Genomic DNA, 18,371 nt, shown 5'->3' with positions numbered 1-18,371 from the left:
TGCCTCCATGCTGACCACGTGGTCTTTGTGTAACTAGTGCTGTGTGTGTGTGTATACCTTAGCTCACATTGTCTGCATTATTTCCCAATGTTTTCCCCCTCACAGGGGTATTCAGGTGAAAGGGAGCGAAACAGAGATGTGTGTTTTCTTTTGTTCAGTTCAGCTCCACTTTACTCAAACACTCTCTTTCCTGCTCCACCCATCTAATCTCAGCCCACGGCAGAAATTCCCACAAGGTTCCACTTCCAAATATTGACAGTCTCTGTTTATCCAGATTATTAAAAATAGTGGGCTGACCAACGTTAACATAGTTCAACAACAGTAATGGAACATCATACCACTGATACTGATACTATTTGAAGGGTATGAATAATCTTTATGTTATCCCCACTGACAATCTGTGTGTCTGTGTGTGTGTGTAACCATTGACTATGCGAGCACTGGATGGTTGTGGGTGCTAAATTAAGTGCGCAAATCAGGGTATTAGAACAGTCCAAGAGGTCATTACATTAGCCTATACACAGGCTTTGGATGGAATCTGTCAATTTAGCCTATTGGGGGAGATGGTCACAAATCAAGTCAATACACAACAATTCTATACACACCCTGTAAGCAATCATGTGTGTGCAGGCACACACACCTCTCTCCAGTGCTTGAGGTGGAATGAAAAAAGTTGCCTGAACCAGGGCCCTCATTCTTTAAGACGTGCTCATTCTGCAGCAGTTGAAAACTTGAGGGGCCTGAAATCCTGCTTCATTCTATGGCTCAATCCGACCCAGTTCAACCAATGCCCTTCATACACCCTTCCTATACATGGTAGCATTCTTGGTATGGAATGTCAAATGGAGCTCCTGAACTAACTGTGTTCGTTTGTGTGTGTGTTTGTGTGCTTCACGTGTTGTTTACATGTTCTTATTATGACAAATAAAAATATCAAAATAGGCCCTTCGAGTCCTGGCCTTTTTTCATATCTGTCGTCCCCCAGTCAGGTTTAGCGTCAGAATCCAGCCTCTAGGTCAGTCGAGGTCCTTGGTGGCCTGTGACAGATAGGGATATAATCCGAAGGGCCTATTTTGATATTTTAATTTGTCAGAATAAGAACATGTAAACAACACGTGACGCACGTACACACACACACACACACACACACTCTCTCTCTCTCTCTCTCTCTCTCTCTCTCTCTCTCTCTCTCTCACACACACACACACACACACACACACACACACGCTTTTCTCTTTCATGTCGTACACTGAGTAAGAGCGCCATCCTCAGGAAAATTAAATGCCCTTGTATGTAATGTTAAACTGAGATTTTGCTGAGAACTTTATTCTCGATAGTGTGTGCACAGCTATAGAAGAATAGTAAAGCCACAATAACGATTATATTAGCCAAATGTACCATCAGATAGAGTTGCGGATGTATTTTGTCACTTTTAATGCCCATCGATGGTGCATTCTCTATTGCACCTGTCTTACAGTCAAAAGAGTTCGAATCAATGATTGTCGAATACAGTGATGCAAAGTTCATAACATGAACAGAACAAGCGGGTGAATCAATGGAGTAAACGGCTTTACTGCAACGCTCAAAAGCGCTACAATGTCTTTTAAAACGTTGACCGTTCCGGCCCGTGCCTTGTTGCAGCGTGTGAACCGGGGTGCCATCTCACCAAAACATCGACACTTGCTCCCCTCGGTGCAGGTACGGGACTCCGTTCGACCCTACTATGAGACCGCTAAATCTAGCGACCGTACCCAGGCTGGAGCAGCTAATGTCCGTACAGTGGACCTCCGCAGTGACACGGTGACCAAGCCTGGAGTGGCCATGCGACAGGCTATGGCAGAGGCCGAGGTCGGAGACGATGTGTTCGGAGAGGACCCAACTGTCAACGGTCAGAGGAATGAAATTATCGGATTTTGTACTTGGATGTTATACCCCTTTTTTTTCGTGGTTTGGTTCCTGACCTTGGCTGTAGTTGATTAACCCAGACAGTTTTAGTTACATATGTTGCTTCCTTAGATATTGAGTAGTAATATTTGTTTAGCCATTAATTCTGGAAATATGTTCAAAACACCTTACAGACACTCCAATCTAACTCATATTATGACAGGATCCCTCTCTGAAGAATTTGTCTGCATTATTACTTTCTGAAAAGTCACTTTGTTGCATTGTAATACACTTTTGCATTTCGTTGTCATTGTTACAAAATGCTACAGTGTAGTAAAGTGACTTTTCAAAAGGCGATTGCAGACAGAGTCTTCGGGGGGGGGGGGGGGGGGGGGGGTCATAATATTAGTTGGTTTGAAGTGTCTGCAAAGTGTTTTCAACACATTTCCAGAATGAATGAGCCGAAAATATGACTTCTCAATATCTAAGGAAGCAGAATATGTAACTGTCAGGGTTAATCAACTACAGCCAAGGTCAGGACCAAACCAGGGAATAAAACGGATGGAACATCCCATTAACCTTTTATAGCCTATATTCAAAACGGCTGTCAGCATTCTCATCTTCAGCATGTCAGCATAATGGCACAGCTCTGCTAAGGGGTCTGAACCTTATGGAGTGTGTGTGTGTGTGTGTGTGTGTGTGTGTGTGTGTGTGTGTGTGTGTGTATGTGTATGTGTATGTGTATGTGTATGTGTATGTGTATGTGGTGTGTGCGCACGCACACGCAGAACTCCAGAAGATGGCTGCTGATATGTTTGGGATGGAGGCAGCTCTGTTTGTCCCCTCTGGAACCATGGGCAATCTGATAGCAGGTGAGCTGGAAGGGCTGGGAGGGACTGAGATGACTGATGCTATTATACTCACACATCCACATATCTCTCCCCTGCACAGGAAATGTATTTCTGTATAGTAAGACCCTATACACCTAATAGCGTATTTTTCCTGCGTGTTCCTGTGTGTGATGTTGTGTTCAGTGATGGTGCACTGCAGGGAGAGGGGAGATGAGATGATTGTGGGGGATCTATCTCACCTGCACATCTATGAGCAAGGAGGGAGTGCACAGGTATGCTTACACGATACAATACACACTCTCTTAGAACTACAGTAATTATACACAAATGCGGTTTAGGACACATACATCTCACACACACACACAGACACACACACAGACACACACACACACACACACACACACACACACTCTTCTCTCTAACCTCTACTAATCCAGCATACAGCTACCTTGCTCGGAATCAGATGATAACTGTACATTTATGTGTCTGTGTGTGTGTCTGTGTGTGTGTCCGTGTGTGTGTGTGTGTGTGTGTGTGTGTGTGTGTGTGTGTGTTTTGCCACAGCTGGCTGGCGTCCACTCCACCACTGTGACCAACCTGCCTGACGGGACATTTGACCTGAACCAGCTAGAGTCAAAGATTCGTCATGGATACCCTGACCCCCACTACCCCCGCTCACGCCTGGTGTGTGTGGAAAACACACACAACATACAAGGCGGCCGCATGCTGCCTTTACCCTTCCTCCAACAGGTGAGACTGTGTGTTGGAAAGGGGGGGGGGGGGGGGGGGTAGGTGGACAGCAGCATATACTGTACATCTTCACAAGTCTTGGATGTGTGTGTTTGCTCAAGGTATGGAGAAATATTATGACATAAAAGAGGGACTCAGGGCACTTAGTGGCGTAGCACACTAATGCGCATACCACATAATCGCAAGGTTCCTGGTTCGATTCTCTCTCACCCATCCTTCCTGTCAACCTCTACTGTCTCTATCCCAATAAAGCAGAAATGCCCTAAAAACATATTTAAATAAAAAAAAAAAAGAGGGACTCAGCTAACTGTGCATGTATGTGTTAACTGTCTGTGTGTGTTTCCCTCCACCAGCTGCGTGGTGTAGCTGACAAGTATGGTCTGACTGTGCACATGGATGGAGCCAGGCTGATGAACGCAGCTATAGCCCAGAGAGTATCACCATCAACCATAACACAGCACACACACACTGTCAGCGTGTGTCTGTCCAAGGTGAGAACATGTACACATGTAGGCCAACACTATCAGTGTGCCACATCCAATTTACGCTGTCAACAGGTGTCTGTCCAAGGCCAACTCAACAAACGTGTGTATCAGTGTACAGGTTGTATGCACGTGTATGTGAGACCTGGCCCTTTCGCCACTTTGCAGGGTCCAGGAGCTACAGTGTCAATGTGTGAGTAACCATCTCCTGGATGTAGGTATCTCAAGATGTGTGTGTGTGTGTGTGTGTGTGTACTGTGTTACAGGGTCTTGGAGCTCCTGTTGGTACGATGCTGGGTGGTTCGCAAGACTTCATTGCTCGGGCAGTGCGTTGTCGCAAGGCCTTGGGTGGGGGGATGCGCCAGGCAGGTATACTGGCAGCAGCAGGCAAGCTGGCACTGGGGGAGATGGTAGTAAGGCTGGACGAGGACCACTGTAACACAAAGACCTTCGCTCAAGGTGGGTAGACATCTCCTATGTTTGCACTATGCACACACTCCCGCTCTCAAAAACAGATTTCACAAGGGTGGCCAGTTCTGCTCCAGTAGGGCCACAGTGTGGTACTAATGTTAATGCTGGGCTAATGGCCTTCCATGGCAAAGATATTGTATATTTCCAAAATATATCCAAAACCAAACTAATGTATGTCTCCTCCCTCTCCCCCCAGCGCTGTCGGAGTGCGACCCCCCTCTGTGCGAAGTTGACATGGCTGCCGTGGAAACAAACATCCTGCGTTTCCGTCTGCGTGACCCGTCATTGACTCCTGCACAGTTCTGTGCCCTAATGGCTGGAGTGGGGGAGGGGGAGGAAGCTGCCCTGGGTGCTCATGTACGGGTGCTCATGTTCCCCCACGTTGGAGGCTCTGTCCGGGCTGTGTGGCACCTCGGAATCTCCCTGGAGGATACCCATTTGGCCATACAGAAGCTGCAGTTTGTGGCCAGGCAGCACTCCCAGGAGAGGCTCAGGGCCCACTGAAGCCTTAGACTCACCTAGATGTGTGGTCCCATCTTGATGTACCCTGAACCAGCCAGAGACTGCAGGCTAGGTCCACCCTGACCATGGAGATTCATGGTCAACTGGAAGCACGTTCAATGAACACGTTTTTGACAACGCGTGATTTCAGCTTTAATTTTCATTGATAAATGAAAGCTTCTAAATGACTTAGTGTCCTGTCATGCATTAAAACAGTCTAAGTTGTTGATATATGATTACAACCACAAAAATACATTATCAAATTGCATTGTCAAACTAAAAGAATGTCAAGAGTGGACGCTTTATTGAAATTTAATTACTTAATATGACCACTAGATGGCACTAGATTACAGTATTTGTCCTGATAGTACAACTTGCACTCCAGAGAACAAAGAATATGTAGCATGGATCATTTTCACTTCAAAACGGTACGCAGGAAAGTACAATCTACCTGACATCAAATAACGTGTAATTGTAGAGAGTGACACTCAGAACCCGTTTGAGACAAAAACCTTTTAAAAGACCTGGCAGCGGTGGGATTCGAACCCACGCCATCGAAATGACTGGAGCCTAAATCCAGCGCCTTAGACCACTCGGCCACGCTACCTTCTGTTTCCTCGATGGAACAAAAGTAATTTTGATACGCATACTCTAATTAGCTCAACGATGTATCTACTATACACTAATAAGACGGGTAAACTGTTATGGTAATACACAATTATTAGACATATAATGTAAAACATGTCAATATATAATATGGCTAATCGAATGGTAGCTAGTCGACGGCTATAGCAAGCTTTTGTGTATCTGAGTGACATGTTTCTCTGTACCGTCGACTTCTAAGAAACAACTTTAGGTCTCTCATCATTCTCGGTTTACAAGCGAGCTAGCTATTAAATGTGACATTTTACAGTCATGAATGAAACGGACGGGTTCCTGTTGGCTTACTTCCAGCTCGCTGCTCGTTGAAGGGGCGTGGCTGTTATTCGCAGATTGCGATACGTGCAGGGAGCCCAAGTCGTAGTGGTGGACCAGGGAACGGACAAAACTACCGAGAAAGGAACAAATCGTCCCTCACCTCCAATGGGACGAGGATCAACCAGGACAGGTCTATTCAGCGATCCACTTTGAATGTCAGTAGCTCAAAATCCACAGTAGCTGTTCGTTAGATCGCTGATGAACTCAAGGAAGGAGGAAGAGAATTTATCTAGCTATCTTGGGCGGACGAGGCATGCATATTTCCTTCGCCAAATTTGACCAGCTTTCATAAGGTTAGGCAATTGTACAGTGCTGCTGGTCAGGCTCTGTATCTGTTTATGCTTGTTTGTTTAAATTCGCATGTCTTGCAACCTACACATTGCTTTGCAAATGTCATAGTAAAAGCATTGAATATGAGAAAAGCATGGATGAATATGCACAAAACTATAACAGCGATTTTATAATGAATATGACTGTCATTATGAACATGACTGATCATCATATAGTTTAGTAGTCCTGCAGGTTTTGCTGAGTGGTGGTAATAGACTTCCTTCCTTACCTAGAGACTACAACACTGACTGCACTGGGCTGTGAAGTAGATCCCACACAGTGACAGTTGTTGATATTTAGCATGTGTGACAGATTGAATAGAGCTAAACAGACACTCATTACTGTTATTACTGTTTTGGATCTAAATATCGAACTTGTTAATTGTTATTATACCATTTCGAGTATCTGTTGTTGGATCAGTCACTACACACTGATCTGGTTGTTGTATGTATGTATGTATGTGTTGTGTCTGTCTGTTTGTTTATGCATGTTCATGTGCATGTCTGTGTCCACAATATGCATGTTCTTATGTGTGTCTGTGTCCACAATATGCATGTTCTTATGTGTGTCTGTGTCCACAATATGCATGTTCTTATGTGTGTCTGTGTCCGCAATATGCATGTTCTTATGTGTGCCTGTGCTCATTCTCTCTTTCATGGCTCCAGTACTCAGCACACACACCTGTCAGACACCATGGAGGAGGACCTCATGTTCAGTATGGAGGAGGAGATGGGCAGTGCCAGGAGACCCCCCAGCCAGAGGGTCCCTGGCCAGCGGACACTGTCCCTTGGAGATGCCAACACTTGTCATGAGGATGATGACGATGACTACTACATCTGTCCAATCACAGACGACCCAGTCAGTCCTACCAAAGACATCTGTGACTACCTGAAGAACCTGGTCCAAAGCACACAGCTCTCAAACTCCCTTCCCAAGAATACCTTCACATACAAGGTGAGCACATACATACAAAACGCACAGGTGGGCACACGGTCACCTGATCTGTGTCTGTGTGGAGGAAAATTATGGTTAGCAAATAGCAAGGGCCCAAGAATAATGAACCCCAATACAAAGCTTCACCCAGTGACCATAGAAATGAATGTGCTGTATTAGATGGACAGTAAGCTACTTTCAATTGAGGGGATGCCTTGCAGGAATACTGTGCATGTCGTCAACCAATGACATCTCTCTCTGAAGGATATTCAGAAGATATTATATGAAGTGTGTCCTTATAGGCATGCAGACCACATGAGTGGAGGTTTTGTCAATTGTCACGCAATGTACAGTATTGCCCCACTGTACTGTAGGTCAGTATGCAAAACACTGAGCTCTCCACTGCAGATGCAAAGAACAGCTCTTATGTGTGAGTGTGAGTGAGTATGAGTGTAAGTGAGTATGAGTGTTCTGTACTGTACTATACTGTACTGTGGCTGACTGCAGGTCAGCTGCCTCTCAACCGTACTCCCTTTGAGGAACAGGGAGTACCACAGAGTGGTTCTCATCTCACTGATGATGTCATATGTAAGCATGCGTCTCACTCACAGCTCAACCCCTGGCCTTCTGGATCCAGGCTACCAGACTGTGTAGTGCTTTGAAGGGGAAAACAGCCCCTCATCATCAGACAGACAGAGCCATCAATATTAATTGTCAAACTCTTGTAAATGCTTTATCTTACAGTCTGCATAACAGGTATTTGCTTTGAGGGTATATGGTATAATGCTTTATTATTTGAGCCTCATTGACACAAGCACCACTACCCAAGTAGGTCCCAGAAAGTGTCCTTTGTGACCACATAATTTCCAACATGCTAGATATTCGAGTATCAGTTAAAACTGGACTGTAAAATAAAACATTAACAACATTTTAATATGCGTACAAAGTACCAAGACAATTACATTCTACTTAAAATGCTAATTAGAATGCTATTGTCATGAACTGTTTGATCCAAGGCCAGCATGGAAGACAGTTTGTTGAACTTTGTATGGCTCTGTCCCTTACTGTATGGTTCTCTGATGATAAAAAAACAGATCATTTCTCTACTTCTCCTCATAGAATGAAACAAAAACAGAAACCAAGCCAGCACAGCAGTCGGTCATGTTTGGGGCGTTATCTGAGAGTGCACGGGTAGGCTACAAACTCAATTCTTTCATCCCTCCCTCCTTCTGCACCAGTGACCTTCTTGGCATTAATTCATTCCTTAATTCTGTTCTTCTCTCTTCCCTTTTCCCCCTTCAATGTGTTTGCATGTTCTCACCTTCTTAGGAATTTGCTTCCTTTATTTATGCCATTTACTTAATCCTTGTAACATTCTTCTATATGTCTCCTAACCAATGTAGCAGCCCTCAGGAGTCTCTGACTAAAGAGCTTTGAACAAATTATGATGCAAAGTTTTCAAACTTTCTCTGCCTCTCTGGTAGCTTTTTGTTCTTAATCTTTGTAGAAGGAGAGTACCATATTTGTGTGATGCATAAAGATATATAGTGCTGTCAAAACATATTTAACAGTTTTTAAAGATCAGTTTAATCCAGTTCCTCACGCTGTATACAGATGGTCTTGAAGTCCTCCCAGGAGTAATACAAGGGAGAGCAAACTCTTTTACTTCAGTCAGTGTGGTCAAGTGTGTCTCAAGTGTGTACAGTACCATGCTTTACCACTACAGCTTATACTGGCGGTTTAATCTGGTGATGAGGAGATCTTCAGGGGACGACGTGTAAAGAGGCACACACTCTTTCAGGTGACATGGGATTGACGTGCGACTTGATCCTGCTCCTTGCAAAACAGACATGACCTTCTGCCTGTTAAAAACATGACCCTCTAGATTTTGCAAATATATAAATAGTTCATGCTAAATATAAGTTTGTCTAGAATGCCATGTCGTGGTTGGCGTCCAATGATGTCGTAGTGTGCAGGAGGGCTGTACTGTATGGAGGGTGAGGGTTAAGGTTACTAGCACAGGTGTGCATTTCTAGTGTGACACTTGGATAATTTCTAGTTCTGAAAAAGCGAAATAAGATGACTTTAACAGAAGTGCAGACAGCCAATATAAATGCTAGGCTGTGGTTATCAAATTACACTTGTGATACAAAGTTAATGATTTATATGACTGTGAAATCGAGAGCTCTTGGCTGCCAACCATTTGGGACAGCTCATGTGTGACTTTTCCTATAGTAGGTAAAAAAATAAAAGTGTCTTATTTCTAATATGATATTCATGCATTATTTAATCATGACATGATTCAATCCGATTGTTTTGTCTATTTTTTTCCTGAAACAACCTTTTATTATTTGTGTGCCTGTGTGTCAGTTTTTCTCTGTATATTTTTTCCCACCTCAATTGATTTAGATGAATGAGGGAAGGAGATCATCAGATTCCCTCCAGAGTCCCCAACCATTAGCTGAAAAACAGTGTGATAGTTGGCTAAGATGTGTCTTTTCTCACTGGTACAGGCAGCCTGGAAACATGCTATAGAGAAGGCCAAAGTTATGCCTGACCCCTGGGCAGAGTTTCACCTGGAGGAAGTAGAGACGGAACCCTGCATACGCTACAGGTACCTACAGTACGGGTTATTAGACAGTATAGGTCTGTGGGGTTAACCCTTGACCTGGATTTGAGTTGTTGACAAATACTGCTGCCCATATAACATTCAATTTCCATCAGCCTCTCCAGGCTATTTTGGGATGGTGCACTAAGGACTGTACCCCTCTGGCAGATATCTGAGTTAGGTTTGAAACCAAATTCTTTTAGCAGTGTAGTCAGCAACAGAACTGAACCGGTGTGGCCCACCCACCCTGAACAATAGCAGAGAGAAAATTACCTACTACTGTACATTCCCTGACATGTATTGGCATGCGCTTTTAAAACTCAGCTCAATGGATTTACATAACACAGTCATTCCTGAAGGGGAGGAAGAGGGTTTCCTAGCATAGGGATCAGCTCTCATGTACTCTTTTCATGTGCTAATTATAAGCTGATTGTAACTTCACTCCTCAAAAGCCTCGCTGGACTCTTAGCCAATTGCCCCCAGTAGAAGAGGCTGATTCCAGAATAGAATGACAACCATGGTACAGGGTGTTCTAGGCCAAGACAAACACTGGTAGGGCAGGACTGTGTCAATATTAGACGTAGACACAGGACATCTCTGGTTGTCCTATCAGTGCACTATACTCCAGCTGCTTTTAAAAAGCACTTAAAAAGTGAAATGCTCCTTTGACATATTCATGAACTCAGGAAGCCAGTCACCTTGCAAAATAAGGAGTATCACACAGTTCTGTGTGATACTCTCTCCCCATATGGATTTTGTATAGAGAAGGTGTCAGACTGATAATAGCCATAATGTGGAGTTTTTATAGTGGACTGTACTCTTTTTTTCAGATATACTGTATATGAAAGCAATCCTTACTTTCCCTTTTCAGGGACCAGCCACACTGTTAATGGTGTGTGTTGATAATGTAAGTAAGTATTATGTAAGTCATGTAGTAACATACCCACAGCTGGGGAACAAGACTAGAATGATGGCCCAGTGCCACAGAGCTCCTCTCCACACCGCAGGGTCCTGGGGTCTGAGCTCTGACGTAGAAGGCACCCACCAGGGGAGGTGATAGGTCATAGTTCTGGACCTCAGTCTGTCTTTTTCAGGTCAAAACAAGTTGAAGTATGTAGGCTATATGTGGTATTTGCATGGTTCTAATTTGGTCCATTGTCCCATCCTCTAAGCATGTAATTGTTCACAGAGCTGAAAGGACTGAATAGTTGCAAAAAAATATGGTGGAAACTCTATTTACTCTATTAACTGGCAAGGTTGTCACCAACATATTTCAAATGTAAATTTAGCTTGAACATTAATGCCACATACTGCAAGGAATCTTGATGTTTAATAAATAGTGAATTGTATTTGTTATCTTCTTGCTCAGGTACAATGCTGTCACAGGGGAGTGGGCTCAAGACCAGGTCCACATAAAGATGTCTGGACAGGTATATATAATCTCCTCCTCTTTCAATTATCATGATATTGATGGATATCATTGTTCTCTGTGATATGTATTATGTATTTAAATAGAATGAAACAGACTTCACTTAGTCTACTGTTTTCACTGATGTAAATCTTCTCAGAAGGTTATCAAATTCTTTGAGTCTGAGACGACGGTTTGTTCATTGTGGTTTCTCACAGCCCTTTGGAAGAGGGGCCATGAGGGAATGCTTCAGAACGTAAGTTCTCTCCCTGAATAATTAAATTAATCATGTTTTCCATTATCATCTGGTCTTCTCATCCAAAGGTTGTTGCCCTCTTGTCCCTACTAGTTAGAGTCATATTACACAGTCCTCTGGATGTAGCATAAACACAGCAGGCAGTTTTTAAGACAGCACAAGCTACCCAGGTTCACATTCCACACATATCGTCAGACCAAGAAAGAATCCCACTGTCTCTTAGGCCAGCCCAGAGCTATACAGTAGATAGTTGGCTGAACTCTATAACTATCTTCCATGTTAGCACCAAACATTGCCTTACAAAAACATTCCAATTTGGAATTCTGGGGCCAACATGGTGCCTACTACATTTCAAAATCTCAAAACATAGTTTGCCAAAGTCTATATTTCTATGGCCCTGGTCCAGCCTGGTGTTTGAAGGGATTTGGGAAATTGTTATTATGGGATATTTTATAATTTTCTATAATCTCCTCCTTCTGTGGGAACAGTTGAGGGAACTGAGGGAAGCCATCCATCCACCCTCAGTTTGGCTACTGGCAGTCTGCATCCCACAGAACATTCCTCTCAGAAAACCCGCTGGATAGGAAAATAAATCACAAAGAAGCCCAAACTGACTGCTGGTTCTCACAAGAAAACTTATTTTGTTTTGTCAGCAAAATACACAATCAGCAACTGATAGACAAATACAATCTTTCAGGATATAGTTGTTTAAATGTCTTCATAGTTTAGGCTTAACTTTTTCATTGGTTTCTTATGAATTTTGATATTTCTCATGTGTTTTCTCCATCTTTTTCAGGAAGAAGCTGTCTAATTTCTCCCACAGTAGCAACTGGAAGTCAGCGTCTAACTATGTGTCAAAGAGCTACATGGAGCCAGTGGATAGAGACGTGTACTTTGAGGATGTGAGGCTGCAGATGGAGGCTAAACTCTGGGGAGAGGAGTACAACCGTCACAAGCCACCCAAACAGGTACAGAGGAACTCTCACCATCCCTCTGTGCTATGGAGTGCCGTGATCCACTGACTGTGGATGAATGTCTTCTCTTTTCTACCTATTAATGCATGACTGTTACACCTCGGCCAGTGTGTATATGTGGACGCTTGGTTTGATTGTTGCCTTTTCATACCTTTTCTAACAGCTTACCCCTAAATAAAGTACCTCTCCCTCTCCCTCTCTCTCTCTCTCTCCCTATCTCTCTCTCTCTCTCTCTCTCTCTCAGGTGGACATCATGCAGATGTGTGTTGTGGAGATGATGGATCGGCCAGGAAAACCTCTTTTCCATCTGGAACATTACATTGAGGGGAAGTACATCAAATACAACTCCAACTCTGGCTTTGTCAGAGACGACAACATCAGACTCACTCCTCAGGTACGTGGGGCCAACCTTTTATTTCCCCTCTCTCTTTTTAAATCTGCTGAAAGTGCAGTACTTTCTGTACTAGATGTACTGACCACTTCTGCTCTGCCTCTCCCCTCTCTGTGCCCACAGGCTTTCAGTCACTTCTCATTTGAGCGCTCAGGGCACCAGCTGATTGTGGTGGACATTCAGGGAGTAGGAGACCTGTACACAGACCCCCAGATCCACACAGAGAAGGGGACTGACTATGGAGATGGAAACCTGGGTACGGCACTCTCTCTCTGTCTCTCTCTCTCTCTCTCTCTCTCGCCTATGAGGTAGATGGACAGACTACTGACAGTAACTGTTAGGGCAGTGATTCCCAATCTCCTACGCATTGTGGTCTCTAACAACAACCCTGTCTGTGACCCTAAAGGGGCTGGTCACGACCCCTACTACTATATTAAGGGCATGTTGGGATTTCTGTTTGTGTGTATAGTTGATGCATAAAACCTAATAACAAATTGAACAACTCCAAGAGTGAGCAATGACCTTCTGAAGATTTCACAAGAGCCCTTCAACCTTTCACCATCCTGACTCAATTTTGTGTGTGTGTGTGTGTGTGTGTTTCAGGTGTGCGAGGCATGGCGCTGTTCTTCCACTCCCACCTGTGTAATAAGATCTGTAAGAGTATGGGCCTCACACCCTTTGACCTCTCCTCTGCAGAGAACGCTCAACTAGACAGCACCAACAAACTGCTGGTGAGACTCCTTTATCAGCACATATTATCACTGACGTGATTGCTTCCTGCATGGCATTGCTACAGATGCATCACAATCACAATACTTTCGCCAAAGTTATTTCACCACAGGCCTAGTTACCAGATGTTTCCAGCTGTCTGCTGAATTTAAGTACTACATTTAACCATCTAACCCACCTCTCCTATTCTCTCTCGTCCTTTTTCCCCCCTCCCTTCCTCTTTGCTCCTCTTCTCTTTCCTCCTCTCTTTTATCTTCCTGCCCTCCAATCAGAGGTCAGCTCAGACAGTGCTGAGGGGTTGTGAGGAGCCGTGTGGCTCCCCCCGGGTTCGCACCATCTCAGTGGGCCGTGCGCCCCCTCTCCTGTCCCGCCTCTCTGAGACCTCGTCTGCAGACGATAGCATGAGTGACATGGAGTCTATTCCCTGCTCGCCACGCGTCCTCCCCTGCTCCCCCATCGGTCTGCTAGGCTCTATGGGCAAGTCCCCTCTGGGTAAGCTCACTGTTGAAGGGCTCTGACAGAATGAGAATAGTATAGTTTGGGAATGTTTTGAATGGTGAAAAACATTTTCATGCAAAATCTTCTGTTCATAGCTAGTTCTGTATCATCTGCCCCATATAGATGCTGAAGTGGAACTACACCTTTTTTCTGTTGCCTGTATTTGACATGGCTCCTCTTACAGTCTAACAGCAGTTTTCCATCCACAGGCTGGTCTTTCATAAATGAGATGAACGAGCAAGACAGACATTCCCGCAGTAACAACAGTGACCGGGAGTGCAAGGTGAGCAATGTCTCTCATTGTAGAGGTGGGAATAAAAGGAACACTACTTCGTCAGAGATGATTGATATGTTCTTTTGGTTGCACTTTAGGTGCCACTGTGGACTGGTGGAGGTAGAAATTGGAGGACGCGTGTTTGATACCATTCCTCATTCCGTTCCATGCATTACAATGAGGAACTCCTCCAATGTCTACCTCCACCAGCCTCCCCTGCACTGTACATCATAGAGATCTGTATTTATCTCTATGATAAAGATGCCGTAGATCTATGCTATACTCAGGACTGTGTGTTTTGCGTCTACAGGAGTCAGAGAGTGAAGGGGACAGTGGCTGTCCTAGTGAGAGGAGGAGTGAAGGGGACCCTAACGACCATGCAGATGGGGTACATGGTCTCCTACATACCAACACCCTGTTTCTCCTCTATTCTTATCTCTTAGCTAGAATTATTATTTTCCTACTATTATTCCATTATCTGAAGAATCCATGTTTGGACCATCCCATGCGGACAAATGTATGTATCCTGTAGTAATATTAACACACTTGAACCCCCTGTAGGCCCGCCACCGCTACAACAGACACTACTCTGAGTCGGACGAGGACAGTATCAGACAGGTAAACAAATGATGATTACCATGACTAATCTTCATCAGCATCATCATCGTCATCCTCACCATGATCTCCATAATCAAATAACTGTCGTGACCGCTGTGTCTCATCCTCACCTGATCTCTGGCTCATTCCTGTAATAACTGAGTCTGCTTTCAATTTCTTTTTTATTTTGTCATCCATCCTCCCTCTGAGATCTTGATGCGTTTTCTGTTTCCTCACTAGAGAAAGATGTATGTGGCCAGCAGGCACTCCCCTAACACATATGCAAACACTCCTGAGACTGAATCGGTGATTCCCTGCATGTAGGCCCCTAAACCAGGCCTCTCTCCTTTTGCAGTGTGGAGCACCCATGTACTTACACTTGATTAAGTTATTTCTTAGATGCATTCCAGAACCATAAAGGGTAAAGACCTTTTATGGCTCTGATAATAACCAGATCTATTGATGTACAGTGTTCAGCAAGCTATCCCCGATATTGGCACCAAACATTTTATGACGATAACATTCTGACTTTCATTCTCATTAGAATGTTATTGTCTCTTGAAAGGTTTTTGTTTCAACATCATGGCCAACCAAATTCTGAATCTCAAACTGAGTTTACTGAACTTCATAGGTCTACTGCTCTGATAAGAACTAATTGCCTGAGTTTTTATGGCCTAAGAAAGGGATCTCTCCTCATTTGGCTCTCCTCATTTGGTCCAATGTCCATCAAATCCCATCTACCTGCTCTCTCCTTAAAGAAATCACCTGACTAATCATTCAGGCCAAAATGACTCCCATCATTCATAACCGCCTGTTCACCACAATCATGTTTTTTCACAACGCATGGCTCATAAATCTGAGAATACCACACTAACAGGTTGTGTGCTCCTCCAGCTCTCAGTCGACACATTTCTCTTATCTTTCAAGAGTAGAACAATAAAACTGTGGAACACTAGAACCCAGTAGACACCCCTCTCTGCCCTGGAAGACTGGAGTTGTACACACCTGGAGTGTGAAATGTAATTTGCATTGTACAAATTGTAGTTGTCAGTTTAATTGGAAGCATTTGTAATCATGTTATTACTATAAACAATGGAATGGATAGCATGTGTTGGATAGCATACAGAGAGTACATATTGGCCTGGCCTTAGTTCTGATTTTGTGTGTCTATCCAGCTGACAGAGGAGAAATGGAGCTTCTACCACTCGTCTCGTGCTCACGTCCACCGATCGTCCTGTGTGGCTGTGGAGATGGACAGACTCAACTCTCTGCAGCTCAAGAAAATGATCGGCGTATCAGTCCTTGGAAAGGTGAGGAGCGGTTGAGGTGGATCACCACATAGAGTGACATTGAAATGGATTGGCATTAGGGCCATTCTAGTTTTCTTAATTGTTTGAGGAAATTGATGCATTGTTATGTACATTGTCTTTTATTGCACAGGCTAAATTCAAACACAAAGGTTGGACCTAAACTTCTCTCACTTTCTCCCTCTCTCCCTTTCTGTTAGGTCCATCTGGCGATGGTGCGGTACCACGAGGCAGGCCGGTTCTGTGAGAAGGACGAGGCGTGGGACCAGGACTCGGCTATGTACCATCTGGAGAGAGCTGCCATGTGTGGGGAACTAGAGGCCATTGTTGCCATGGGACAGTGCTATTTACAACTACCACATCACATATTACCAGAGCTAGAGCTAGAGGTACGTGTGTGTGTGTGTGTGTGTGTGTGTGTGTGTGTGTGTGTGTGTGTGTGTGTGTGTGTGTGTGTGTGTGTGTGTCAGTGAGGGTGTTTTTTCTTTCTCTTTCTGGCCCTCATTCCTACCCCCATCTTCCACACAGTTATTTGTCTGTATTGACTCTCTCTTCTGTTGTGATGCATTGTTAAATCCTCAGGACAACGCAGGCAGCCGGATGAAGGGGTTCCGGTACCTGCTTCAGGCTGCAGAGGCTGGGGACAGGCCCAGTATGATCCTGGTTGCCCGAGCCTTTGACACTGGTGTCAACCTTTCCGCTGACAGGTCAGACACCTAGGGGATATCTACCAGTCAATTAGTTTTAGAGATGTCGAACAGACAAAATATGAGTGTTTTGATTAGCTGATACTTGAATTGAATTTAAAGTCACGTATTAGAGCGGAGAGGTCCTTGTGGAAACTTTGCTGTCGCTTGTTAGGGGAACACTTTTTTTTAAAAAATTTTTACATTTTCCTAACAGGAAACAGGACTGGAAGGAGGCAGCACACTGGTACGACTGTGTCCTGAACATGGCAGACTATGACGAGGGCGGAGAGTATGATGGGATGCAGGACGAGCCTCGCTACCTGCTGCTGGCCCGAAAGGCAGAGATGCACCTGGAGGGGGGCCACGGCCTCGACATAGACCCCCAGAGATCAGGTGAGATATGACAGAGAGAAGCAGACACTGGAGCTGACAGACTATTTAAGAGATAAAGCCCTATATGAGCTTGCTGTATGTAAAATGTAACCTTGAGGTTTTCACAAAGCCTTGGTTAATCTTGTATGCATTTAATCCTAAATTGAGATGTGTGCACATGTTATGGGGTGGTGTAATTTAGCGTACCCTTTGCTGCCTCTAACCTAAATACACCCTCTCTCTCCCCCATCAAGGTGATCTGTTCACGGAGGCAGCAGATGCAGCGATGGAGGCTATGAAAGGCAGGCTGGCCAACCAGTACTACATGAAGGCTGAGGAGGCCTGGGGCATGATGGAGGAAGAATCTGACTGAACTTCTAGATTTTCACAATGAAGCCACCCTAAACGTTTACAGATTACAGTCTTTTTATAGTGTAATTTCCAAGTGCTGTTTGTGTGTTTATTACCTTCTATGCATCCCATCCTCAAGGATTGTTGTTTTTTTCCCTAATTTTGAAGCTGGATTCCCTCTTTCTCCCATCTTTTTGGATTTTATCCATTTCCCTTTTGTATTCCCGTCCCCATTTACCCTTTGGCTAAATGAATGTAGTTGTATTGAAAGAGGCAACTTACCGAACAAAAAAAACGTATTTTCAATGTATGAGTATCTGATTTGAACAAATTGGTTTATCTGTTTACTCTTACAAACAGAGAGTTTATGTCAATATAGAATGCAATATAGAATGCAATATAGAATGCAATATAGAATGCAATATAGAATGCACTTCTTGCATTGTTTACATGCATGTGTATGATGAATGAATGCATGTTGAATATCTGGAACTGTCTCTTGATAAATGAATAAATACATATAATAAGTTTTTGTATTTCATGCTTTTGTACTTTGGGTTTCTCTGTCATTTAAAATCACTGACTGCCAAGTGTAATATATACTGTAGCTAATTTATAATATGAATGAACCTCCTTTGAGGGGTTACCAACGAGATCAGTGGTCGAAAAATGTTACACAATATGAATACAATTTCTAGATCCGGCTGCCAGAGACTACATTCAATCCCTGGCTGTGT

The 18,371-nt window shown here is 44.0% G+C and overlaps 2 protein-coding genes across 2 annotated transcripts; both read left to right on the top strand.

Moving 5' to 3' along the window:
- Positions 1–1,486: 1,486 nt before the first annotated feature.
- On the top strand, positions 1,487–5,110 carry tha1 (threonine aldolase 1). Its single transcript, XM_083687111.1, has 7 exons — positions 1,487–1,888; positions 2,673–2,756; positions 2,919–3,007; positions 3,300–3,485; positions 3,839–3,976; positions 4,234–4,426; positions 4,635–5,110. The coding sequence occupies exons 1-7, from the start codon at positions 1,597–1,599 to the stop codon at positions 4,940–4,942; spliced, it is 1,290 nt and encodes a 429-aa protein (XP_083543237.1). The 5' UTR covers positions 1,487–1,596; the 3' UTR covers positions 4,943–5,110.
- Positions 5,111–5,959: 849 nt separating this feature from the next.
- eef2k (eukaryotic elongation factor 2 kinase) lies at positions 5,960–18,149 on the top strand. The gene is made up of 19 exons (XM_083687051.1): positions 5,960–6,210; positions 6,913–7,201; positions 8,300–8,371; positions 9,694–9,794; positions 11,158–11,218; positions 11,415–11,452; positions 12,249–12,420; positions 12,671–12,820; positions 12,941–13,073; positions 13,421–13,548; positions 13,819–14,038; positions 14,254–14,327; positions 14,629–14,706; positions 14,880–14,936; positions 16,091–16,225; positions 16,423–16,611; positions 16,805–16,929; positions 17,126–17,304; positions 17,538–18,149. Exons 2-19 carry the CDS (start codon positions 6,941–6,943, stop codon positions 17,654–17,656), a joined length of 2,292 nt encoding a protein of 763 aa, XP_083543177.1. The 5' UTR covers positions 5,960–6,210; positions 6,913–6,940; the 3' UTR covers positions 17,657–18,149.
- The last annotated feature ends 222 nt before the right edge of the window (positions 18,150–18,371 follow it).

Source organism: Argentina silus (assembly GCF_951799395.1).
Source record: "Argentina silus genome assembly, chromosome: 16".
Taxonomy (NCBI): Eukaryota; Metazoa; Chordata; class Actinopteri; order Argentiniformes; family Argentinidae; genus Argentina; species Argentina silus.
Note: the sequence above shows the minus strand (reverse complement) of the source record. Positions and strands in the feature narration are given on the sequence as shown.

Bases quoted from the DNA above. Each gene is read 5' to 3' on its own strand.
- tha1 (XM_083687111.1), top strand. From the start codon at position 1,597: ATGTCTTTTAAAACGTTGACCGTTCCGGCCCGTGCCTTGTTGCAGCGT. The intron at 3,008-3,299 runs GTATGCTTACAC...GTTTTGCCACAG, and splicing joins AGCAAGGAGGGAGTGCACAG to CTGGCTGGCGTCCACTCCAC. The intron at 3,486-3,838 runs GTGAGACTGTGT...TCCCTCCACCAG, and splicing joins CTTTACCCTTCCTCCAACAG to CTGCGTGGTGTAGCTGACAA.
- eef2k (XM_083687051.1), top strand. From the start codon at position 6,941: ATGGAGGAGGACCTCATGTTCAGTATGGAGGAGGAGATGGGCAGTGCC. The intron at 14,707-14,879 runs GTACATGGTCTC...AACCCCCTGTAG, and splicing joins CTAACGACCATGCAGATGGG to GCCCGCCACCGCTACAACAG. The intron at 17,305-17,537 runs GTGAGATATGAC...TCCCCCATCAAG, and splicing joins CATAGACCCCCAGAGATCAG to GTGATCTGTTCACGGAGGCA.